The sequence below is a fragment of the Calidris pugnax genome, unplaced genomic scaffold, assembly GCF_001431845.1.
Source record: "Calidris pugnax isolate Ruff unplaced genomic scaffold, ASM143184v1 scaffold28, whole genome shotgun sequence".
NCBI classification, from domain to species: Eukaryota; Metazoa; Chordata; class Aves; order Charadriiformes; family Scolopacidae; genus Calidris; species Calidris pugnax.
The window spans coordinates 10,153,438-10,178,785 of NW_015090842.1; the positions used below are offsets into that span (position 1 = coordinate 10,153,438).

General features: G+C 54.2%; 2 protein-coding genes across 3 annotated transcripts in view; one reads left to right on the forward strand and one right to left on the reverse strand.

Moving 5' to 3' along the window:
* FANCA (Fanconi anemia complementation group A) overlaps positions 1–12,558 on the reverse strand; it is a 37,400-nt gene extending 24,842 nt beyond the window's left edge. For both annotated transcript variants that reach the window (XM_014942508.1, XM_014942507.1), the window contains exons 1-11: positions 12,510–12,558; positions 11,836–11,945; positions 10,798–10,870; positions 10,206–10,348; positions 9,513–9,608; positions 6,719–6,792; positions 5,487–5,599; positions 4,686–4,768; positions 4,208–4,241; positions 1,623–1,689; positions 955–1,067 (exon numbers count right to left, since the gene is read on the reverse strand). In XM_014942508.1, the coding sequence (XP_014797994.1) occupies positions 955–1,067; positions 1,623–1,689; positions 4,208–4,241; positions 4,686–4,768; positions 5,487–5,599; positions 6,719–6,792; positions 9,513–9,608; positions 10,206–10,348; positions 10,798–10,870; positions 11,836–11,945; positions 12,510–12,549 (946 nt within the window). In that variant the 5' untranslated portion in view covers positions 12,550–12,558. The remainder of the gene's footprint in view (positions 1–954; positions 1,068–1,622; positions 1,690–4,207; positions 4,242–4,685; positions 4,769–5,486; positions 5,600–6,718; positions 6,793–9,512; positions 9,609–10,205; positions 10,349–10,797; positions 10,871–11,835; positions 11,946–12,509) is intronic.
* A 6,226-nt stretch (positions 12,559–18,784) lies between these two features.
* SPIRE2 (spire-type actin nucleation factor 2) lies at positions 18,785–25,314 on the forward strand. The gene is made up of 15 exons (XM_014942211.1): positions 18,785–18,881; positions 21,436–21,473; positions 21,727–22,086; positions 22,223–22,303; positions 22,382–22,546; positions 22,651–22,737; positions 22,859–22,982; positions 23,084–23,253; positions 23,362–23,512; positions 23,623–23,756; positions 24,017–24,151; positions 24,223–24,290; positions 24,390–24,417; positions 24,519–24,634; positions 24,713–25,314. Exons 2-15 carry the CDS (start codon positions 21,438–21,440, stop codon positions 24,918–24,920), a joined length of 1,863 nt encoding a protein of 620 aa, XP_014797697.1. The 5' UTR covers positions 18,785–18,881; positions 21,436–21,437; the 3' UTR covers positions 24,921–25,314.
* The last annotated feature ends 34 nt before the right edge of the window (positions 25,315–25,348 follow it).

Genomic DNA, 25,348 nt, shown 5'->3' on the forward strand with positions numbered 1-25,348 from the left:
CCCAGAAAAAGAAAAGTTTACTCTTCAGCAATAGACTTTAAAAAATACACCCAAAACACATAACTGAAGCACACAAGATTTCCCTTTGGCTTTGACAGCCAGATACGTTAAAAACTGCCTGCTGAAATCCTTTCTTTTTCATTCACCTTTGGAACACGAGCTGTGGCAGCAAGGACTGTGCCATTTCACTACAGCACTGTCATCTCAAAGCTGCTCTTGAGGTCACGGATTCCCAGGCCAACACAACGCCTGCAGAGGGAACCAGCAAGGAATCTCCTTCCTCAATCAACTGGAAGCCAGTGAGGACACAGCTCTCCCACATGACGGGTAAGCTGCTCCACATCACAGCTCAAGGTGATTTTACCAGAGATCTTTGTAGCCCAAATATATTTCTTCCTAAAAACATCAAGCTTCACAAGTACGAATCACAGATTAGAAGCCTTTCTGCCTTTATCTCTAACCTACCAAAAGAAACACCCAGTCAGCAAGGAAAGGCCATGTCTTCTGCTTAAACCCAAACACATAGGGGGGGCAGACTATTTTAGCCTCTCTGCAGTTCTAGCTCTTCCACTCAGTTTATCCTTTGACCAGAGCTACTCCCAGAGGCCAGAGCTCTCCCACATCTGCTCCATAAAGGCTGCTATCACACATTACTCCAAACTTCTGTTCATGAGACATTGGCTGAAGCTCTGTTTGAAAGCACTGATTTTCCATTTAAAGTTTTCTCCTGAACTACAGCCCTCTAAAGCCCAGAGGAACTTTTTTTTGTTGTTGTTGTTCTGATCTGGCACCTTGCTTTTACAGCCCCTGGGGAAGAGCTGGGGAGGTGGGCAGCTTCTCTGGCTCTGGGTCCTCCAGGTGGACTCCATTCAGCGAGAGCTGGGTGGGACAGAGCTCTGGACACACCACAGTAACACACCCTGGGGACAGTCACTCCTCCCTGCCTGTTCCTACCTTTCAACAACGGGTTGTAGGTAAGAACCTCGGTCAGGGTGTGTCTGAAAAACTGCTGCAAGGAATCCGGATGAACCGCACTTTTATAAACTGACGCATTGAACACATTCAGCCTGTAAGTGACAAGGAAACACTCAGAGGCAACACACAGGAAGTATGATCCACCAGGTACTGATTAGGGTGAATGATTCATTTTTTTTTTGCATCTCTCGTATCAAATTGCCAAAGATATGTACTTTTTTGTATGCGTTTTTAAAAATTTATCAGTTACTCAAAATTATCAGATTTACAAACTTGAGTCAAATGTACACCCCTGCACAGGGGCTTGACATGTACAAAGTTGTTAACCAAAATGGGTTGGGAAGCAGGAATTAGAGGAGAAGATGATCACACCTTCCAGGTGTTTCTGTGAGTAAAAAACAGAGTGAGAAATTTTGATGGGAGAAACTCAGCACATGCCAAGAAGATGCTCCAAGATTGGTTCCAGCCCTGACAGAACACCTTTCTTACCTGACACTTACTTTTTTCACTTGCACATATTTCATTAGCAAGGAGAATATTAAACATAAGTAACATGGTGTGGGAAACATTCATCCTGTTTCAGTAACAAGTGTAACAGTGGATAAAAAACTCATCCTGATGTTACTCAGGCCAATAGCTTTTCTTACCAGAACCTCATAGCTTGCAATGTGGAAACATCTTCCTGCTTCTCTTTACCAACAGCATCAAGCACCCCTGTACCCCAAAGCAAAGATACAAAAATGCAATGAGAGAAATGGAAATGGAAGGAGTTGCCACACTAAACAACACAGGAACCAACTGAAACAAGCAGTTTGTGCTTCTTTAAGAAGGTGAACCAATTAGGGAAATGTACAGAAGCCATTCAGTAGCATTAAATTCTTACAAATTTTTTTCAGGAGTGACAGACTCAAAAACTATTAACACTAACCTTGAACCAATTTAAAAGCCTTCCCAAGAATGTGCTAATAATTAAGCCACCTAAAAATGCACAGAAATTAGTATTCAATGTCCAAACCCAATCCTAACCGTGCATCTGCGAGTGTGAACATTGCAAAGCTGCACGAGAGAAGTCTGACTGGAGGCAGGGATTTGCACAAGCAAACTCTGCATTAACAACCCCTGGAAACCATTATCTTAACCGCCCTCCCCAAACAAAGAGCGCTGCTCCGAGTGCCACACGTTTGTGTAACAGTAGTGAGGCTTCACGTTACATTTGCTTTGCAGAAATTCCTTCAAACTCTAGGTCTGCCCCAAAATGACCGGTAGAGGTCAAACAGGTTGGCAGCTTGCACAGCAGGTTGCCTTCACCATCAGCAGACACCACTCAAAGCCCACATACTGAGAAACCCTTTGCTTCACAGCCACTGCAGCAGCAGTTTTTCTGTGTCTTGTCCCATCCTACCTTTAAAAGCCTCCTCTTTTAACCGCTAAAAGAGTTTGGTTTTGTTTATTACTGAAACACCCTGAAAAGGAAATTTACTGAGCTGAGGCAGCAAAACAGACGTCCCTCAGTCCCTCACATGCTTTTCACAGAGCAGTGGACAGAGTTAATGTGTAATACTCTCCACCGCTGCTGAGGAATACTTTTAAGGTTAAGTAGGGGAGAAGAGAGAAAAGGAGATAAACTCTACTTATCCTCAGGCACAGGAGTTCAATACAGCCAGATCATTATTACGAAGCACAGTGCTCCCCTGCTATCCAGCCCGTCCTTCTGCGAAGGTCTTTGTTAATTGTGAATTATTTTACATAAAGAATCCTCATGTTCTTCAAAACAGGGGATTAGTTAAGTGAAACCCCCTCAAAGGTGACCCAGAAGTATACACTAACAAAAATATCTTATTATAAAACTCATTTAATACATTTTCAGACACGCAGACTGCAAATCAGTCTGCGGCAGCACAGGCTGCACAAGCATGAAGGTCAAACCAAGAGCAGGTTAGCACAGCCTGGCTGCCAGCAGCCTGCTTCTCTTCCTCCAAAATCCCCCGAGCCCGGTGTTTATAAGGGTTATTTTTTCCAGTACTGACACTGTTAAAGCGCCACCTGATACCAGATTCATACATATTAAATAATAAAGCACTTCTCTTGCAGCTTTCCCTTTTTAGAACCACTCGGCGAGGTCCGCGAGGCATCTACAGACAGGGTTTAAGGGATGGGGCTCCAGCGCCCGTCGGGAGGGAGGCAGGAGAGAGGGAGAAGTCCTGGTGATGCATCCTTGTTCTCAGTAACCTCTGCAGCAACACGCCAGCCAGAAAAGTGGCAAAGAGCTGTCACTGAGGTGACAGGGAAGTAGCTGCAGCCGCGCAGGCAGATTATATTAATACACCGGTGCGGGGCACATGAGGAGGTGTGAGTGCTTCCTCTGCCCTAACACGGATACAGCAACTTACCCTGAAGATCATCTGTGACACGAGGCAAACATTAACCCTCGTGTGTGTTTAGTCTTGCTGCAGGGGGATTTGCAACACAAATCGGGCAGTGCCAGGCTTGAGCCGCCAGCGGCAGCGCCAGGACTGCCCAGGCCACAACAGACACATTGTCCACACAACACTTCCTCAAGACCAGCCAGTTAAAGACTACACTCAGACATTAGATCTCTTTGCAGATGTCTTTGCTCAGCATAAAAAAAAAAAAAAAAAAAAGTTTCAAAAAACATTAGTCTGCAAATCCAAACCGCCAACCAGCAAAATAGCTCACTTGCACATAACATTGTAAATTCAAGGTTTCATTTACTAAGCAGGAAAAAAAAAAATTCTCCTGGTTTGTCCAGAAAAAAAAAAAAAAAAAAAAAAAAAGTTTCACAAAACATTAGTCTGCAAATCCAAACCGCCAACCAGCAAAATAGCTCACTTGCACATAACATTGTAAATTCAAGGTTTCATTTACTAAGCAGGAAAAAAAAAAATTCTCCTGGTTTAACCTCTGTGCTACAACAGACTGGATTGCTTCCAACCAACCTTGTTAAAAATCAGCTCAGACATCAACCTGACGTTGCAGCTGGGAGCATCAGAATGAACTGGCATAAAAGGCAAGAAATTATCTGCAGCATTAGAAGACGCTCACTCTACAAGAGCGAAGGGGAAAGCAGAGGCACATTAAAATCAGTGACATAAGTATTATGCACAACAGAGGAGAAGCATCCCTGGCAAAGGATTTCTGCATTGAGATTTAGCAATGAGCAGGGAAAATATGGCAGTGACTGCATAAAGCTACAGATCACAAAAACACTTACATGTCAACATCCTTTGTAAGACAGCATGACAGATCTGTTCAAAATTGACAAATTAAGACCTTTTAGAGTTTAAAAGAGATACAGTTATGTGCAGAATAAGTAAATTGACTCAAAGCGTTTTGAACCTCTTGATTTAAACTTTTATCTCAGGCTTTATGGTAGAACTGATAACAATAGGCAGAAGGGCAAGCATTTCCCATGCTTACCACCACCTCACATTCAAACGGAAAAAGAGAGCAATCAAGGTGAAAACAAGGAAGTTTAAAAAGCCTGTGACAACATGCATTGGGGAAATTCTCTATTAAAAAAAAAAAAAAGTCTTTGTTCTGGTTTCACCATTTCCTCCTCACCCACTGGACCACCACCCTTTCTTTGTTGCTCTAAGCTCACATTCACTTATACTCGGGAAGGCGCAGAGGTACACAATGGAGCTACTTTTTTAAATAACCATTTGTAAATAGGTTCATTTTGTCCTTACATAGGGGACCTTCTTGAATTCCAACTTCCTTCCCAGCTCCGAAGTTTGCTGAAAGCCATTCTGAAGAAACACGATCGCAAAGTCTGCAAATGAAGAAGTAATTAGTGTTTCAGCACTAATTCATCCCCTTTCAGTAGAGGTCACTGGCTCTTTCTCCTCCCCATCTCAGTCTCCCAATAGGACCAGTGTCTGAAAAGCCTCATTCACTACACAGCAGTCAGCAGAAATCATTTATTTTCTTGGAGTAAAATTACTCCCTAGAACAATGAATGGCAAGAAGGACAAAACCATAAAAGCTGATGAATGTACAGGTCTCTGTCACCACTGCAGAACTCATACAGTTGTACCTGACCAATTGCACTGGTCTAAAGGTTTGATTACAGCTCTTCAATCAAATTGTGTAGTGATTTTTTTTGCCAAACAAAACCACAAAATAAATAAAATGACAGGGGGAAAATGGAACTGTTAAATATTTCTGGACCAAAAATATCTCAGACACTTTGCAGGAGCATCATGCTCTCATCCCTGGCCCCATACGCCTTGCAGTTACAGTTTCTTGTGATACTATAACTCAAAGGGACATAGAAATTCCAAACCAATTATATTTCAAGGGAAAAAAAAAATTGCTAAATTCACCAAATATAAAAAGACATATTCCCCTCACTGAAACAAGGTAAGCAAGTGCAGAGTGAGGCCTCTTGTTCTTACACCTCTGAGCTTTTGAGTGGCAGAGCCCCGGAGCAGGCTGTGTGGACCAGCAGCCAGGCCCCTGCTCCAGCAGCCCCCAGTTCAGCTCCTTGCCTGAGAGGATGCACCCAGCGAGCTCCACGTCCCCGGGGGAGGATTCCACCTGCTGACAGAGGCCACACAGGCTGCTGCCCAGCCACTCCACCGCCGCCGGGGCCGCCGGGTTGCTGAGAACAAACAAAAGCACAAGCAATTCAATCCCTCCTACTTGTGTAATACTTGGGTTTTTTTCCTCCACCATCCTCTTAGACTCAGGGAAGAGTCCATCTGTGCAGGGCTCTGCCCCGTATGTGGCATTTTATTTCTTTCATTTTGGACCAGCAAGAGCTTTATTTGCTCTGTAAAAAGATTCCAAAACAAACACATTCAAAGGAAAAAATACGTATGAAGTTGTGTGCTCAAGTATTTCCTCATCTCTGACATTCAAGTGTTTCCATTTTAAAAGTTCGCTAGAAGAAAGACTTTTGTTTCAATTTCTAAGATACTTGCATAAAAATGCTTAAAAATATTTAAGCTCTTAATCTATCCCCTTAGTTTCCTTAAAGTTGAAGTACAGTGGGCACTGAAGGCTTTTTTCCCTATCCCATTATCAGACAAGTAAACCAGCATCTAAGTCCACTGTAATATTCCCTCAACACCATAAGAAAACAACCTAAGCTTCACAAAGGATAACTGGGTTTAGTTGTTAGCTCTGTATTGGGGGAATAAAAGTAAAAAAAAAATAAACTCAATTCTTAGAATAACTATTCTCTGGCGATTATTCTGCCAAACCTTACTGAAGTGTTAGGTTTTGTGAAGACAGAAGCACGCAGCTTCTGCAAAGCAAGACTTCTCATCAAGACAAGCACTGATTTTTAGAGGCTAAATGAGAGTTTCCAAAGCAGATCTGGAGGCACAGGCAGAAGAATTGAAGGAGCTGGGCTACCGAGCCCTTTCCCACGCAGCGTGGCAACCGCCCCCACGCAGCCATCTGTGCCAGTGAAACAAAGCAGGAGATAAAACGTCACCTAAGATGGTCCGCAGCGGCTGTTCTCACCCAACTGTTTCTCTTCACGTTGCCCCTGACGCAGCAGCCATCAGACAACCAGCCATCACACCTTATACCGTGCTAATTAACCCAGAGTAACCTCTCAAACCCAGGGTAACTTCTTAAATCTCGCTAATCTGATCACTTGCCAGCATCTGACTATATTTGTAGTCCAGAATACTCATGACTAATCCCCGATTACATTTCAATAGGCTTTAAGAGATTAAATACATCTGCAAACCTATAAACCTCTGCTCACCTCTCCAGCAGTTCTCCCAGTCCAACGATGTCGCCTCTGTGCAGGTGCCACACAGCTTCCAGCACTGGAGGGTCCTAATGAGATGTCACAATTAGGTCATAGCCTGCATTTTGCTGTTAGCATTAACATTTGGCTAATGCAAACTATATATAACAAAATAAAACTAAATTACGTTTCTTCAAACTATCCAGAATGAATTAAAATTTAAAAATTACAATATAGGAATTATCAGATGAGGAAAGATCATATTGGATTTTTCCTTCCTATAAATTTTGAATGGTTTAGGGTTGTAGATACATCACCATTTTAAATTTTCGTGGTCAAGTAATAAATATATCCATCTCTGTCCCCCTGAAATAATGCTGATGCTGCATATTGAAAGGAGCAGTGGATATCCCAGAAAGCAGGTAATACCACTCTGGGAAAGTAACGGAAGATCGGTGAGAAGGACTGTAAATATGCTCAAATGACTCGCATGTGGGGTGCTGGAAAACACATCTATCACACTAATTGTTGCTTAGTTTTACGTGCTCAACAAGTAGAACATCTGCACTTAGATAACACAGGCCTGGGATGGACTCAGGCACCTTATCAAACAGCCTGAGATTCTTGCCCTGCTGTTGAGGAGATCAAAGCCCAGCAGAAAACTCTGCCTGCCAGAATCCTTGAAATACAGGCCTTGAAAAACAGCAAGTGGGAGCTCTCTCGCTCCCTCACTCCCTTGCTAACAAGGACTCTTGTGCTAATAAGGACTCTTGCTCCATGGTGCCTGCAGCCCCTGCTTGCCTGCCTCTACCCAGCTGCTGCTTCAGAGGTTCCTCGATCCATGAGGTATTGAGATTAAATTTGTTCTTTGCGCTTAATCCATGGTTTTGTGGTTGTTCCTGCGTCCTGCCTGCATCAGCTCACACAACCACTAAGTTTCACATCTTGGTAATTCAGATCCAGAAACAGATTAGAGAGTTGTCAATTAGACTATTCACTGAGTCTCTGCGAAGCCAGTTTGCTGCTCTTAAATCCATTTCCCAACGGGAGACTGCAGAAAGAGACACCGCAATCGTACGGGTGGAGAGGCCGATGGACATGGAGGAAAACCCATCTCCCTGGGGCAGTCCTGCACCTCAACGCCAGGCTCCCCGTCAGCAAACCCAGCACCAGGCATTGCTGCTGTGTGGCTGGAACTGCTGCCCTTCGTGCCTCCTTGCAACATCCCTTCCAGCTGCCGCCAGGAACAGGGTGTCCTGGAGAGAGCCCTGTGCCAGCAGAACAGGACTCCAGGGTGCACCTGGCAGGGAAAAACATGCAGCAGCAATTTCTGCTCATTCCAGCCTCCAGACAGAAACAAAAACTTCACACTTTGTGAAAAAAAAAGAGGTACTTGGGAGTCTGGGACACACAAACCATTCAGAAGAACCCCATGAGCTTTCTGCAGCGACCAGCAGCTGCCTGGTGGCATGACCCTAGACTCGCCCACATACTTTGTCTTCGACAACCTAATTCTTTACTGTAACAATCTCAATTACACTGCAGCACTTGATCTCCGTGTCTACCTGAGAACAAGGAGATCTTAATCAGCCTACAAAACACACAGGATTCTATTTTCAGCCCAGGCTCGGATATTTGAGACTAGAGCATGCCTCTTTATCCTGGCAGATCTGCTTCTTCCTTCGTTCCCACCAGAGCAGCGAGCCACCAAACTGTCCTGCTCACAAAAAGTCCGTAACTCTCCTTAGAGCACCACTTATCTTAGAAAACAAACCACCCAAATGGAATCAAGACAACACATTTGTGAAGCAGTGCAACCTGTTATCTGCTATCCGATTTCTCTCAAGCCATTTTCTGCGTGAGCTCGCTTAGGCTTATCACCACTCCCAGATAAATAGAGCAGGGAAGCAGGACACCAAAGACGTGGTGAATATTGCTGGCAAAACACATAAAGGACCTCTGGGACCGAGCCACCCCACAGCCAGCTGGGAGCTTCCACACTGCCTGGACCGATTGGGATTGCTTAGCCCAGGCAGCAAATTTACACGCCAAGTGATGGAGACAGTTCTTAGCATATTTCATTGATAACAGTAAGGCAGTGAAGCTATACTGGAAAGAAAGCGATACCCTCAAAGCTTCTATTAACCGCAGAGTCACCTCAGATGAGTTTAATCCCATTACTGTGCTGTAACTCCAGGCACTGTATCACCATGCCCTTCCTAGCTGAATCCCAGCAAGAACCAGCCGTGCTCAGTACAAATGGAAAGACTTAGACATCTCCTTTGGAGAGGCGAGAGTGCTGCTTTCCTAGCTCCCAAAAAACCAACGCTTGATCACCAAGATCCTGTCAGCCCTCCTTTGTGGCAGTTTCTCAGCAGAAACAGCCGCACAATTTTAATAATTCACCTACTTCCAAACCTCTATTAAGTCCTCTTCAGAAAAAGCAAATCCCGCTACAGAGGCAAGGAAGCTCCCAGTGAACTTGATTTAAAATAAAACAAACAAAAAACCCACCACCGTTTATAATTCAGTTCATGCTTTTGAAAGGTCAGAGAGACCACAGTCATTCTTAGGAGGAGTTCACGACTGCAGTCAACTGTGATCAGGGAGGAGCAGTGGCAAGACAGTGGCTCTGGGTCACCAAAAAAAACATTGGGGGAAACTGGGAAGAAATCACAGCACTTCACTAGTCCATTTCACAGTTATCCCTGGCCTTCACTGGAGAGGAGGGTTGAAGACACACTGCCAGATCCCACAGGTGAAATCTAAATGGTCTGTAACACGGCAACATCTCTCCATGAGTTCTTACCTTCATTTTCCACATTTCTTGACAGAAGAGCGAGCGACAGAACACATTGTTCGCCAGCAAATCCTTGACCGTTTGAAGCAAGCAAGACAGCCTCTTCTGGAATCACCCCAGAAATGAAACAAAAACAATTTCCTCTGTAAATAACACATTCTTAGAAAAACAATTTGTTGCTTTTCCCTGTTTACTGCATTTTAAAGGCTTGAACGGTGGCGAGAATTCATGGGAAAGACCCAAACCTTTCTTCTTAAGGCTGAACTAAGGGCAGCCAGACTGGCAGCAGTGACACCTTACAGCTCCTCAGAGGTCACCTGAGCCAGCAGCCACAGCCTGGCTTCTGTATGGATGGCCACCACCACGCTTGGCTACACCATGCATTGAGAAGATGGAAGCGTGGATAAGAGAGACCAAACCACGCCAGGGAAGGCTGAGGGACAGACGAGGTGATAACACACCTGTGTAACGCTGCCCTTTAGCAACAGACAAAAAAACTTCATTTCCAAGCTGTTAAAAACAACTGTTTTCCTGTATAGGAAAACACCGTACTTCTGTGAGCACATCGGACACATAAATGAGTAATTGCCTGCTCAGGTCCTGTGTGTTTGAGTGCCTTTATCAGAACAGATAAACTGGGTTTAAAGTCAAAGCTAACATTACTGTTTTCTTGATCAACTAAGCGTAAACCTTTTCCCTTACTCTCTGGTCGCCGTTCAGCAGTGGCACTTGAGAGGGACTTCCCGTAGTGTGGCAGATCCGCTCGATGCCGGTAACAGCATTTTTGGCTGCCAAGACTGCTGCGGGTACACCCAGTCTGGAGGCCTGCTCCTGCAGAACAGAGACTAAACAAAAAACAAAGCAGAAAGCTGTCAGCATGGGAGGAAAAAAGGGTTTGAAAACATGACTATGAAGACAAAAGTCCCAAGTCTTAAACTCCTTCCAGCACAGATGTCATTTGTTGCAAATCATTTTTATTTCCATGTATCATTCCTTTACTGTACATAAAACTGGGGCAGAACAACCAGGGGCAGAGGTGGAATATCCTTGCTAAGTGGACTTCTGTATCTTAGTCTTGTGAGGCTCAACAGTAACACTTTTAAATAATCATGTATTTAATGATCAGACCTTGCCAGCGGTGCCCTCACTGAGCAAGTGAGAAATTAATAGCCAAATGGGAGACCAGAACAATGAAAAGAAAGTAGAACAGGGATTGCATTTAACAAGCAGAAATTCAGTACATAAAGAAAAGATCTTTCCCACATCTGCCTCCAACAGATACCCTTTCACTCACCTATAAATGATTCCGATGATACTTCCTGGTGCTCCACACCATCCTGTCCACCTCCCTTGACTGAATCTCCCACCTGGAAGCCAAATAAAACCATAACAGTCTTAGATGTCTATTACACACATTTACAAACCTATTCACTCTACAGCATACTGAGCAGCCCTGGCATTCCCAGGAGCCAGAGCAACTGACATGAAATTAACACCAGGTTCCCACAGGTCGTGGTAAACCAGAGATTTCAGGGCACTTTACAAGAGACCTGCGTACAGTTATCTTCATTTTATGCAGAGAAAAGAAGATACAGGTCAAAGTTACTCGTCCCCAGTCACCCAACAGATCAGTAGCAGCACCAGGAACAGAATTTCTGTCTTTCAAGTCCCTCCTGTGAAGCCACACTGACATAAATATTTGATGAAACATGTCAAAATGTTGGATCGTTTTCTGCTTAAATTGCCTTCTTTTCTTTTTATGAAGACAAATATTCTGTACAGAAAGAAACATCCTTGTGGCTGAACTGTGGGAAGTATTTGAATTGTCTATTCAAGTTATCAAAATCAAAAGCTCTCTCCAGCACGTGAGGAGAAGGTAGAACGTGGCAAAGTCAGAATGTTGGCTCAAGTGTCTATATAGGCAAATGATACAGGTTTTCATAAAGACAGTCACATTAAACAGAAATGGTTGGTAATTCAGAGAAAACCCAATAGTGTCTCCTGATACACAAGAAGCCAGTTCTGACCCCAAGAAAAAGGTGCTGGATTTCCCTTTTTCCAAAATCTAAAACATGCTTAACCATTTTCGGTCTGCAACAATAAAATATGGAGGAATAAAGGGGAAAAATAATCTCATTTCTGCAACACAGGCCTCTAAACTTCAGCTCACTCCTACAGTGCTGTTTTTTATTTTCACTTATCATGAAAACTGCTTTCCTGGGACATTCATTCTACAGCTGCCATAGGAAGAGCCCTGTTGGATCCCACCTCCAGCTGGGATCTCCTGCGATCCCCAGCCTGACCACTACACCCCAAAACCGCCCACTCCTACCTCCAGAAGGAGGTCATTCAGGTTCTGATGGTGATCCAGAAGGCGCAGAACTGCATCCTGGAGCTCTGCTCCGCTCCCAAAGGTGCTTTTTCGTTTCCTGGCTCTCCCTGCTGAGAAGTTTGGATTTCTGTTACAACCGCAGCTGGCTCCAAGAGCCCCCCCAGTGACACCTCAGCACGTGTCACTGACAGGCCAAAGGTGGCCCTGGTCAGACCCTCATTAGCCGGCAGCACGGCAGGGGCAGTGCAGGATGTCTCTGTATGATTTTCTGTGGCCAGCTCTGCAGTCGAAGTCCCACGAGCAGCCAAAGCCCTGCCAGGCACCATCAGCCATTGGCCTCCAAAGGCCCTTGGCCCAAAGCTCAACCCTGCCTGCCCTCAACAACCCCTGCCTGGGGACACTGGGGTTGTCTATGACTGGCTGGGTCATAGAAAGGCCATCAGCCTTTGGGAGAGGGTTCCTGAGAGAAGCAGGGGCAGCCAGGCAAGGAGGAGCTGAGGTGAGGGGCTGCCAGGAGCCCAGAGCACCCCACAGGCTGGAGGAGGAGGAGGAGGGGGCGCATGAGGGCAGAGAGGGGACATTCACCCCTCCCTTCCCCTCCGCTATCCCTGCAGGAAGCGCTAGGCCAAAAGTTCACTTAAAAAAGCCCCAGCGCCGCCTGAGCCCGGACCTACCCAGCAGGTCCCGCCATGTCCTCCCGCCCGGGCCCGCCATAGCCGCGGCCCCCGCCCGCTTCCCGCCAAACCAACCCGCCCGCCCCGCGCCGCCATTGGCTGCCCGCCCGGGGAACCCGCCTCCGCCTATTGGCTGGAAGCGTGGCGTGGTCCCGCCCACCCTTCCGCCATCTTGGTAGTGGCGGAGGCGGCGTGGCCGCCATGCTGGGGAGGGCGGGCGGTGTGGATCCGGGGAGGGTGTCAGGCGGTGGGGCGGGCTGGGGTTGAGGTGGGATGTGGGGGGAAGCGGGGAACACGTTGGGGTAGGGCACGGAAAGAGGGGGACGCGCTCTACAAAGAGTAGAGTGTGTGTGGGGCAGGGGTGGGTGGCCCAGGCCCTGGCAGCAGCCAAGGCATGGCCACCATGAAGGGCTTTCCCCTGGCAGGCCCTGAGGGGAAGCTGCCAGCCTGGGGCCCGGCTGTGGGGGTTCAGCATAGAGGGGGCAGACAGCCCTCATACAAGCTGGGCTGGGGCCGTGGGGGCTGGCAGTGACGTTCCCCTCCTCCAGGCCATCCATCATCTCACAGGGCTCTTCCCTTGCAGCATCCCTGGAACCGGCTCCTGACCCCCAGCACCAACAGCCGCAGTGATTCCCTGCTCCCGGCCTGAACCTCCTTGCAGACAGCTCTGGCGGTGAAACAGGCCCCTTATAGCCCCGCTTCCCTCGGGGGCGAGGGTGCTCCCTGCCCCTTGTGCCACCCCGGGAGGGGGACAAGAGGAGGCTGGAGCTCCCACGGGGAGAAATCAGCAGCCGCACCCAGTCAGGCATTGCTGGGGACAATGAAGGCTTCAGAGGGAGCAGTAGTATGGAATTCCCACAGGGATTTTCCCCAGCTGCCTCTTATCTGATCCTTCCTGGAGATGAACCGCTGCTGATTAGCTGCTGTTGGCGTGCCTCGCAGAGGGTTCAGGGCAGGAGGTGGTAGTTCGTTAGGGGAAGAGTGGCAGGATGAGTAACCCCAGGTAATTAAGGAACAACCCTGGGTTATTAACCATCAGGAGGCCAGCTTCTGTTTGCAGACGTTTAAAAGGCTGTGCTGGAATTGGCTGCGGGATGTTTTCATTGCGGTGCTGGCCCCGGCAGCGGGTGAGTCAGCAGCACTCGCTGCCCAGAGCCGGAGAAAAACCCTTCCTGGCAGTGCCAGCGGGAGGCAAAGCCCCGGGGCCGGTATGGATGGTGTGATGGGCTCCCACAGCCAGCCTGCCACCGGGCCGGGGAGGGCTGCAGAAAGTCCCGGCAGCACCAAATCTTGGCAAGTAAAACCCTTTCCCAAATCACGTTTCTGAATCTCTTAACACCACCCGTCGAGTCTGTGGCAGCCCCAGCTTTTGGAGGGGCACCTCAAAAGAGGGAGTGTTTGTCCCCTCTGCCCCGAAGCTGGCAAAACAAATCAAAACCTCTCCCACAGCAACCTGCTGGGGGGCACATCTGCAGGGGGCTGGTTTTGCAGATGGTAGGAATGGCCTAGGCAGGGGAACAGGGGGACATGGTGACAGCTGAAGGAGCAAGGACATGGGTGGGAGCCGGGCTTTGGGACATGGCACCTCGGTGTTGGCCCTGGGAAGGCACAGGCAGGAGGAGCAGGGAGAGGCGAGGGGAGCAGGAGAACTGGGTCAGTTTGGGGGTCGGTATGGAGGAATGGAGGGGAGTCAGGCTGAGGTTAGAGCCAGCAATTAATGTGATTTAAAGGCTGGAAGGAGTCGTCTATAATAGAATGAAATGGGAAGGGAAGGGAAGGGAAGGGAAGGGAAGGGAAGGGAAGGGCCTGCCTCCAGACATCTGGGAGATAAGCCGGGAGGAAGAAAAGGAATTATTTAGCAAGGTACAAAGAGATACAAAGGAGATTGAGGGATGGGGCAGGGAGGGTAGTTTCGGCTGGAGGAGGTGAGGGGAAATCACCTCCTCTGTGAGCTCTGCACTGCACAGCCCCAGGGCTGAGCTGAGCTCCAGCCACAGCGACATGTCCCAGGAATGTGGGGGCTCGGGGCCACCAGGATGTTCCCCGTCCCCTCCTGCCTCCCTGCAGACAGGCAGGTACCAGTGTGTTGCAGAGCCCCGCGTCTGTCTGCTCCCACGCTGCAGGCCAGGGATGCTGTCACCCACGGGTGGCAATGGAACAGTAAATGCCTGTGTTATCAACACTGCCAGCAGGTCTCCACAGCCTCGCCGGCCTGCAAAGAGCCACGCTGGCTATATTTAATCCTTCCGTCTGTGAGGTACACCAAGTTAATGCAGTCTGCTCAGAAAATTGGTTTTAATTAAAATATTAATGAAGAAGACTCTAGAAAGGAAATGGAGCTTTAACAAACTCTCTGTGATTCATTCTTTCTGCTGCTTCTCTTTGCTGTGCCTTGCTCTGCTCCTGCAGCAGGGCTGAGCTGATGGAGCCCAGCCGTGCCGTGCAGCGGGACCGGGAATAGCTGTGCCCAGAGCAGGGTCCAGCCCAGAGGTGATAATGTGGGACCAGCTCTGGAGGAGACCTGGGAAGCCTGCGGGCTCGCTCCCCTTGTTCAGAGAAAGGCTTGGCCTGGGTGTTCACACCTGGACAAGAGGAGTGTGAAACCCTCCAAGACCTTTGCAATAAAACTGACTCCACAAGGCAGGTGGCTTTGCAGAATCCCTCCCGGTCTGTTCAAGCCTCACACCCGTGAGCCACCCTTGCCTGGCAGGAACAGGCTTGTCCTTGTCCCAGATCCTGCTGGGTTCCAGTTGAGGACAGGGCTGGCCACCAGTGCTCACGACCTGCTTTCATCAGGGGCGCAGGTCAGGGCGCTTGTGCTCTTCCAAAAGGGTGACACTGGTGTGGGTAGCCCCGCCAGGCTGCCTGACCCAGAGCTCAGGTTTCTGGGGTGCTCCAGAAGTTTCTTCATGCGGAGAGGAGACCAGAGAGCTCTAAATACATCTGCCCGCTGGGGAGCCTGGGGAGCATTGGGTGGCAGATAGAGACGCTGCAGACGCACTCCTGCCCCACACTGAGGTGCAGGGCAGCAGTGGGGAACACAGCAGGAGGGGGCTCAGCGTCCCTCCCAGGGACTGACTTGGGGCTGGTCGGGGTATTTTGGGGAACCAGGAAGTCTGGGAGCAGCGAGTGCTCCATTACACCGGGTGCAGTCAGGGACTCATCTCTGGTTTGACCAAAGAAGAAAATCAAAGGGGAAATATCACTGCAATGGCCAAGAAACCCTTCCGAGGGGGCATCCCTCCAGGGATCACTGCCTGGAGCCAAGCAGCGATGCTGGGAAGCTCCTCAAACTCCAGCCGCACCTGATGCCGGCACACAGCGAGGGCGAGCTCCTGTGTGACACGCTCCCTCCTTTCATGGTCCCCGGTTTATCACAGCATCTAAGGGAAGTGGGATGGGTGCATCCAACCCCACGGGTGCTCTCTGTGTTTGTCTCAGGCTCCTGTGGCTTTTAAAGGACAATTTTTACATATGACAGATGAAAGCCATGTGACTGTATTACCCGCAGACCAACAGGGCGCACAGCACGCAGCCCTGCTGCAGGGGAAGGGCTCTGCCCTCCATCCCAGCTCCGTGGCCATCTCGCTGGGGCACATCCTGCTTCGGTGCCAAGGTTGGCAGGGAGCTGGGAAACCTCACCCTCCCGTAGCACTCTGCCACCATTTCCCAACCTGTTCATTTTTTTTTTCTTCTTCTTCTTCCCCATTTCTTTCATTTTTAATTATATTTCCCCCATGCGCGCACACACACACACACACACTTGGCTTTTGTTTGATTTTTTCCAGGACGGTAGCTTTTAATTACATCTCGATTTCATATGAATTACAGTTTTACCCAAAGCAAAGGGCTTTGTGCTTTATAATTCAAATGCGTTCCCATTTAATGCTGCAGTTTGGGTTATTGCCGCCTTCAAACGCCGCGCGTCCTCCCCGCTCCTATCCCCGACGGTGCCTCCCTGGCTGTGTCCGGAGGCGCTGGCAGGTGTGTGTGGTGCAGGAAAGCCGGCAGCCGGCTCAGCCCGGTGCGGACCCGCTGCGGCAGGCAGCACACGCAGCTTCCCTCCCTCCCTCCCTCCCTCCCTCTAAAGTCGCTTCCCAAGCAGGCTCCAAAGCCAGCTGATTACAGGGTGAATGTCGCATTCAAATCTCACTTTGTGGGTGCAGGAAAGCCAGACCCAGACGTCAGTGTCACAGCGAAGAGCCGCTCCGGGGGGCCCAGAGCCGTGACGTTTTCCTGCGACGTGCGGATCCGGCTGGGGCTGAGGTTGGCATTGTGCTCCCAACCCCCTGCAACATGCTCCCGCCCCCACAATGGTGCATTGGGGTAATCCCAGAGATGCACGGACGCTTCGGACCACCTGTATCCATCCTGCCACTTCCCCATTCCCGGGGCACCACACAAGGTTGCATTTTCCAGCACTCCAACTCAGTTCACCCCATTTCTTTCCCCAAAGATGGAGCTGGCACTGCTCACATTCTCCAGGACGGGCATTTCTCTCCCGTGGTGCTGCAGGCACCAACCCAGACTCTTTGCCAGAGGTGTCCAGCCCTGGGGCAGCTCTTTGGCCATGTGGGACAGAGGAGTGCCCGTGTGCCGGCTCCATCCCTCTCCCAGCCCTGCCACCATGACTCCAGGACTGGCCCCAATTGATGCTCATGGGTTAATGGAGCTGAGATGGGGTTTTATGAGCCTTCCATCATAGAAATGGGAAGCTCATCATGACAAGAGCTTTAATTTGCTCTATCTGACCTTTCACAGCAGGCCAGCTGGCCTTTCTGCTCTGCCAGAACAGTCCTGCTGGACCCATGGGTGCAGAGGAACCTGCTGGTGCCTGGCTGTGAGCCCACCATCGGCACCGTGCCACAGCAGCCTTTCCTGGTGTCTGTTGTTCCCCCACATTGTGTTCCCGTGGGATGTTGTCTCCCTAGAGACTCCAGCTCCTCATCCTGCTGCCTTCAGCTGGCTTCTGCTGCTCCTGGCTGTCCCCAAACCATGCTACATCACGAGGCTGTCATGTCCCTACCCCTTCCTGCCTTATGTGTGTCATGTGGGTTCTGTGGGATGGTTGCCTGGCAGCCAGGTGCTTCATGCCTCTGGGCCGGGGCTGTGCCACGTGCCATGGCCACCCCAGAACCCTCAGGGGTCAAGAGCCATAACCACATCCCTCATCGAGGGGGTGTTCCGCAGCACTGCCCTGCACCCCACCCTCATCCTGGGCACTGCGTGCTGCACCCCATCACGTGCCCTGTGCCCTGGGGACACCCACGCCCTGTATCCTTCACCCTGTCCCCTGCCCACGCTCGTGCACCCTGCACCCCGCGTCGTGTGCCTGCACCCCAGTTGTGTGCCCTGTGCCCCGCACCCTGAACCCTGCACCCTGAACCCTGATCCTGCAGCCTGGGCAGCCAGTGCCATGCTGTGCCATGCCACACCATACCACACCATGCCATACTGAACCATGCCAAGCTGAGCCGTGCCATGCCGTACCATACCGTACCGAGCCATGCTGATCTGTGCCGTGCTGTACTGTACCGAGCCGTGCCGTACTGAGCCATACTATACCTTACCATACTGTACCGAGCTGTGCCGTGCCATACTGAGCCATACTGTACCTTACCATACCGTACTGAGCTGTGCCGTGCCGTACTGAGCCATACCGTACCGAGCCGTGCTGTACTGAGCCATACCATACCTTACCACACCGTATCGAGCTGTGCCGTGGCGTACTGAGCATACAACATACCTTACCATACCGTACCCAGCTGTGCTGTGCCGTACTGAGCCATACCATACCTTATCATACCGTACCGAGCCATGCCGTGCTGCACTGAGCCGTACCGTACCGAGCCATGCTGTAGTAAGCCATACCATACCGAGCCGTGCCGTGCCGTACTGAGCTGTTCCGCACCGAGCCTTGCCATACTGAGCCATACCGTACCTTACCATACCATACCACACGGTACCGAGCCGTGCCGCGCCGTGCCGTGTCCTACTGTGCCGTGCTGCACTGAGCCGTACCGTACCGAGCCATGCTGTAGTAAGCCATACCATACCGAGCCGTGCCGTGCCGTACTGAGCTGTTCCGCACCGAGCCTTGCCATACTGAGCCATACCGTACCTTACCATACCATACCACACGGTACCGAGCCGTGCCGCGCCGTGCCGTGTCCTACTGTAGCCGTACCGCACCGCACCGCACCGAGCCGCGCCGTGCCCCTCAGCGCCGCCGCCTCCGTCGCGTCGCCTCCCGGTGGGCGCCCCCGGCGGCCGCCCCCCCCCCCCCCCCCCCCCCCGCCGCCGCCCCGCTCCGCACCTCCGACATACGCCTCCGCGGAGACGGCAGCGTCGTCCTGCCCTCCCCGCCGCCCGGTAAGCGACCGTCGCAACGCGGGGGTGGAGTCGGCAGCGCCCGGACGGGGAAGGGGGGCCGGTACCGGCACTTGCCGGCAGCGGGAATTACCGGCAGTGGGACTTACCGATACCGGTTCTTACCGGCGCCGGCAGGGGGTGCTGCACTGCGCCGCCCGCCCGGGAAGGCTGGCGTCGCGGAGGGACTGGGGGGTATCGGCTGTGAGGGGGCACCCGCAGCAGTCGCTCCCCCCGTGGGGAAGGATCGGTACCGGCGGCGGGGAACGGGCAGGAGAAGCGGCACCGGCAAGGAGGGGGTGGGCACTGGCGTCGCTGGCACCAACAGAAGGGGACCGGTGTGGTACTGGAGGCACCGGCTCCGGGGATGCGGCACCAGAGAGACTGGGAAGGATGGGCGAGAGACCACCGGAGGGCGGGAAGGCGGCACCGGCACCGGCAGGGATGGGGGCGAACCCCAAGACCGGTCCTGGCGTCGGCACCGGCGCTGGCACAGCCAGGACCATTGCTGGCACCGCAGCTACCGGCACAGAGTGGCGGTCCCGGTGACCCGGGGGTCTAAGACAGGTGTGGCACCGGCACCGGCAGGGCCGGGGATCCGGTGAGGCTGGACCCGGAGTGTGGGTGTGTGCAAGGTGCTCGTGGGTGGGGGGGTCTCACCGGGCCGGGACCCACCGAGAGGCTGCAGGACACCGAGCCCATCGGGGCGAGCAGGACACACGGCAAGGACAGACAGGCAGACATGGGGACACACACCTGCACACACGGCACACACACAGGTGCACCCACGGGGACACACACCTGCCCACTTGGACCCTGCAGGGGCCCGGGAGGGACCTGGGGAGGGCCTGGCCCCCGGGAGCGGCGGTTCGGGCACCACCATTCCTGACCTTCAGACTCCCGGCCGTGCCCTCTCCGCGGGCGGCTGGCGCTGCTGGGCAGGGCTGGGGTGGTTATGGGCTGTAATTAGGCTCGGCCGGCTGCCAGCAGCCACGCCGGGTGGCCCAGCACAGCGAGGAGCACCTCTGCGCCTAATGACAGAGCTCCTGGGGACGGCACCCAGTGCTCGGTGCTGTCAGACGCTGCGGGGCCTCCCCGGGCAGGGATGCTGTGGGGTCACTGCCTGTCCTCATCCACAATCGGGCAGGGATGCTCTGGGGTCACTGCGTGTCCTCGCTACCGGTGGCTGGGCAGGAGATGCTCCCGGTGGCAGGGTGAGAAGTGCGGAGCTGAGCCAGGGGAGATGAGGAACAGGGCGCAGGCAGCCCATGGGCACTGGGACGCATAGGTCAGGGCCACGCACAGGCATGGCACGTGCCCGCTGTGGCTGGGCATGGCGTTGTCACACCAGCTCCACCGGTCACACACGGGAATGGCCCCACACCCTTCCATGAGCCACCACGGCTGCTGTGCCAGAGCCGGTGCCACCACAGTGCCTCCTGCTCCCACATCCCTCCTGTGCCAGCCGGAGCCATCTCCCCAGGTGCCTGCCTGGCCTCGCTGGTGGGTGCTGGGCTGAGTCCATGCAGCCATGGCTGGCACATGGCTGGCACACGGCTGGCATACATCCGGCACATCCCCGCGGCTGCCGCATCGATCAGTTAATTGGAGAGCTAATGGCCGGTGCTCTCCTGGGCTGGGGAAGCAGCTCTGCGCCCGCTATCGGGAAAGAGGAGCTGGGATCCCCAGGGCAGTGCCCACAGGGATGCTGCAAAAGCCACTCCTGCTCCTTGTCCTGCGGCCATCCAGCTCCCAGGAGGGTTTGAGCTGCCCATGAGCGTGTCCTGGGCTTGTGTGTGTGGGCACAGTGCTGTGTGTGCGAGATGCTCCAGCTGTGCTGGCTCTGCAGTGGAAAGCAGCATCTTTTGCTGGGCACAACCTGGCACCGCAGCTCACTGTGGTCACTGGGGCTGTGTCCTGTGAGGATCTTGATCTGCTGATCCTTGCTGCACCCCTGCCTGCTGCTGCCCACGCTGCTGGTGCCCACACTACCAGTGCCCATGCTGCTGGGGTGCCCACGCTGCCGGTGCCCACAGCCCAGAGGGGTGCAGGGGACATTTCCCTGCAGGTGTAGAGCTCTCAGCTCCCTCCAGCCCCGGGGGTGAGGGGTTAAAGGAGTGACCCTGCCACCCGTGATGTGCCTCCTGGATCCAGCCAGAGGCAGTGGGGCTGAGTGGCTGGCACCTGTTTGGGCTCGTTGCCCAGAGCCAGCGACTGCTGCGATGCCCAGCAAGGCCAGCTGTTCTCAGCCGGGCAGGGAGGGCAACGAAGGCTGCACCACCCTCTCGTGGCCAGCACTGCCTGATGCTGAGGCTCAACACTCAGGTCCCTGTTGTCTTGTGGAGCTGTGTCGTGGGACCAGCTCAGGATGGGACCAGCTAGCGATGGGGGTCCTGGCTCAGGGTAGGAGCTGCTGGGGATAGGATCTTCTCAGGGTGCCCCTGCCAAGTGCCCCACAGCTGGGGCTGGGTGGGTGAAGCATCCCTGGGGTGCAGGACAGGAGGTGACACTGAGGGGGCTGCAGGTGCCAGTGGTGACTCTCTCCTTCTTCCCCCAGAGATGCCTCCACTGCTGACGCCCTCTGCTGAAGCCCAGGTATGTGGGGGCTGGATGCCCACCTGGCCCTGCTGCAGCTTGCTGGTGACTTGGCCCGTCTGCCATCACACCCTTGCACAGGGGGTCCCTGGGTGGGCACTGTCACCTGCCCCCTCGCCCTGCAGTGATGGTGGTGGGGTCCTGGGGCACAGCGTGGGGAAGAGACCCAGCACTGATGGCTGGCAGAGGGGGGCAAGGGGCACCCCCAGTGCCAGGGTCCAGCTGGGGCCCAGCGGGTGCCGTCTCCCCACAGATGGTGCAGTCGTTGGGCTTTGCCATCTACCGGGCACTGGATTGGGGACTGGACGAGAACGAGGAGCGAGAGCTGAGCCCACGGCTGGAGCAGCTCATCGACCTGATGACCAACAGCGACTCAGAGGACAGTGGCTGCGGCACGGCCGACGAGGGCTATGGGGGACAGGAGGAGGAGGAAGAGGGGGGCGAGGGGCCACCACGCTCCGTGCGCACCTTCGGGCAGGCCATGCGGTGTTGTGCCGCCCGCCTGGCTGACCCCGCCGAAGCCCAGGCTCACTACCAGGCTGTCTGCCGGGCGCTCTTCGCCGAGACCGTGGAGCTGAAAGCCTTCCTCGCCAAGATCCGTGATGCCAAGGAGGTGAGCATAGGTGCCAGCAGAGATGGGGCTGCTTTGGGGGTGCACGTTGATGCTGCAGCCCTGTGGCACAGTCCTTGCCATACCCTGGGTGCTGCTGGGCACCGGGGCAGGGTGACAGCGTCTCATACCATGGCAGATGCTGCAGAAGCTGAAGGAGGATGAGGAAGCAGAGGAGCGGCCGGCGGCGGAGCTGGGCAGCCTGCGCAACACCGACTGGGTACGGTGGCACAGCCAGGCGCGGGGGCCGTGCCGGGGCCATGCGGGGGCTGATGCCGTGTCCCTCCCCCTCCACCAGGCCCGGCTGTGGGTGCAGCTGATGCGGGAGCTGCGGCATGGTGTGAAGCTGAAGAAGGTGCAGGAAAAGCAGTTCAACCCCTTGCCCACCGAGTACCAGCTCACCCCCTTCGAGATGCTCATGCAGGACATCCGTGCCCGCAACTACAAACTCCGCAAGGTCATGGTGAGCACAGCCAGGCTGCTCCCACGCCAGCCCCCCATCCTGCCACTGTGCTGCTCACCAGACATGGCACTGACGCTGCCCATGGCTCTCCTGCCTTCTTCCAGGTGGATGGAGACATCCCCCCCCGGGTGAAGAAGAATGCCCACGAGCTCATCCTCGACTTCATCCGCTCCCGGCCCCCACTGAAGCAGGTGAGTGCCGGCACCAGGACACCTCCCAGGTCCCATGGGTGCCATCCCAAATTGGCTGGGCACCCTGAGGGTCCGGATTGGCTGCAGCCACTGCCTGAGCCCCCATCCATGCATCCCACAGGCATCGGAGCGGCAACTGCGGCCCCTACCCCAGAAGCAGAGGACGCTCCATGAGAAGATCCTTGAGGAGATCAGGCAGGAGAGGAAGCTACGGCCTGTGGAGATGCCATACCGTGGCCAGAAAGGTACTGCCATCCCCTCCCCACCACACTGGGCTCCCAGTGATGTGTCTGGCACCAGGGCAGGTCACTGTCATGCTGGGACTGAGCCCTGTCCCTATCCACAGGCTACAGCTCCCTGCCCTGCATCCCCCATGCCTGTGCGGGTCACCTGGCTTCCAGCTCCTGCCTCGAGCTCTCCCGGACCCCAGCGACCACCGTGCCAGCACACCCACGGCCCCGCGTCCTCCTCAAGGCACCCACCCTGGCTGAGATGGAGGAGATGAACGTCTCTGAGGCAAGAGAGGGGTCATGGCAGGGTGGGAGGGTGGAGGTCAGGGGAACACAGGAGGTCCTGAGGGAATGAGGGGGTCCTCAATGAGATGTGGTGCCCATGGCCTTGCAGGAGGAAGACTCTCCGATCGCAGAGGTGGCAATGAAGCGGGACCGCTCCTTCTCAGAACATGACCTGGCGCAGCTGCAGAGCCAGCTGGGGGGCAGTGAACCTGCACCCCAGGAGCTGGAGTCACTGCAGCCCGAGCCCCGGCCCCGCTCAGGTACCTGCTGGATGTCCCCAGCCCTGTGCCACCCCTGTCCCCCCATCCACAAGTTGCCCTGTCCCCCCATCCAGGAAGACCTTGCCATGGTCTTCCCATCCACCCCATAGGCTCCGTCCCTGCCAGCTGCCACCCGTGGCCAGACAGCTCGGCACCACCCCGGGCTGCCCTTGGTGCCGTGGAGGAGAGGCCAGAGGATGGATCCAGCACTGCCCCTGGCACCAGCTCCAAGCACCTCTGGCTGGTGAGTGCTGGTGGTGGGGCTGGGCCGGGCTGGGAACACCATGACAGCATGACCACAGGCACACAGCGGCTTGGCATGAGGGCACAAGGTGGCTGGGGGGTCCCCATGGCACCCCAGTTCCCTCTGAACGGAACGTAGGGCTTTGAGGCATGCTGTACCATGGGTCCTGTGCCTGTGCCAGGAGGTTCTGCTTGTGCTGGAGACACTCTGCCCATGCTGGGAGGCTCTCAGATGGAGCTGACATCCCCCCTCACCCGCAGGAGTTCAGCCATCCCGTGGAGAGCCTGGCCCTCACCGTGGAGGAGATGATCAACGTCCGCAGGGTGCTGGTCAAGGCAGAGATGGAGAAGTTCCTGCAGAGCAAGGAGCTGTACAGCAGCCTGCGGAAGGGGAAGGTGGGAGCTGGGGCCGGAGGAGCTTAGTGCCACCCACCCGGCCACCAGCTCTCACCCCTCTCTACCCGCAGGTCTGCTGCTGCTGCAGGACCAAGTTCCCCCTCTTCTCCTGGCCCGCAGCTTGCCTCTTCTGCAAGCGGTGAGCACTGTGCCATGCTGTGTTGTGCCATGGGACTGGGAGGGTGGTGGGAGGGTGGCCATGGTGGCCCCGCTCACCAGCCTCTCTCTGTGTCCCCAGGTCTGTCTGCAGCTCCTGCAGCCTGAAGGTAAGAGACTGGCTCCAGCTGGTGCCCCTGTGTCCCTGTCCCAACCCTGTCCCTGCCCCTGCCCCGTCCCCATCCTGCCCTGACACCTGCACACCCGGCAGATGAAGATGCCTTCCAAGAAGCTGGCTCACATCCCCGTCTACGCACTGGGCTTCGAGAGCCTGCCGGGCTCGCTGCTGGCCAAAGCCCTGCCGCTGCGGAGGAGAGAGACCTTCCAGTGAGTCCCACAGCCCCTGAGCCTTCCTCCCTTCCTCCTCCTCGGCCCGGGGCTGACGGGGTTGCCCTGTGCCCGCAGCTCACTCCAGGGCATGTGCTGGCGCCGGGTGGAAGAGGAGTTCCCCCACATCTACGCCCAGGGCTCTGTCCTGCGCGACGTCTGCAGCGACTGCGCCGGCTTCGTCACCGACGTCATCTGCTCCAGCCGCCGCAGCGTGGCCGTCCTCAACGCCGCCCCGCGCCGCGCCAAGGCCCGCTCCCTCTACTGCGAATCCTGGCACAAGTGAGGGGCCCCCGGCACAGGGGTGCCGGCCACCCCCGGCGCAGAACCCTGCTAGTGGCCACCCGGATGTACATATATACATAGGATGTATACATACAGCCTCTATATTTATATACCTTACGGACCAGGGGGAGACAAAGACTGGTGGAATGGCAGGGCACCTGCTGTCCACGCCACCGGTGGGACACTGGCACGGCCCCTGGGGGGACCGATCCTGCCGTGGGGCACCCGCAGCCGCCATTTGTCCACCCCCAGCCCTGCTTCTGTGCCAAGCCCTGGCTGTGCCGGGCAGGCGCCGGCCATGCCAGGGGTGCCCAGCACCACGGGCTGGCACGGCCGCTCTGTACATCCCCCTCTCCCACCCCCCGGCTAATAAACCCGCTGGGCTGCCCCCGGGACCCGTGTGGCTGTTCCTGAGTGGGTGGGTTGGTG

Coding starts and splice junctions, on each gene's coding strand:
- SPIRE2 (XM_014942211.1), top strand. CDS start 21,438: ATGCCTCCACTGCTGACGCCCTCTGCTGAAGCCCAG. Junction 23,254..23,361: donor AGGAGATGAACGTCTCTGAG/GCAAGAGAGGGG, acceptor ATGGCCTTGCAG/GAGGAAGACTCTCCGATCGC. Junction 24,291..24,389: donor GCTTGCCTCTTCTGCAAGCG/GTGAGCACTGTG, acceptor CTGTGTCCCCAG/GTCTGTCTGCAGCTCCTGCA.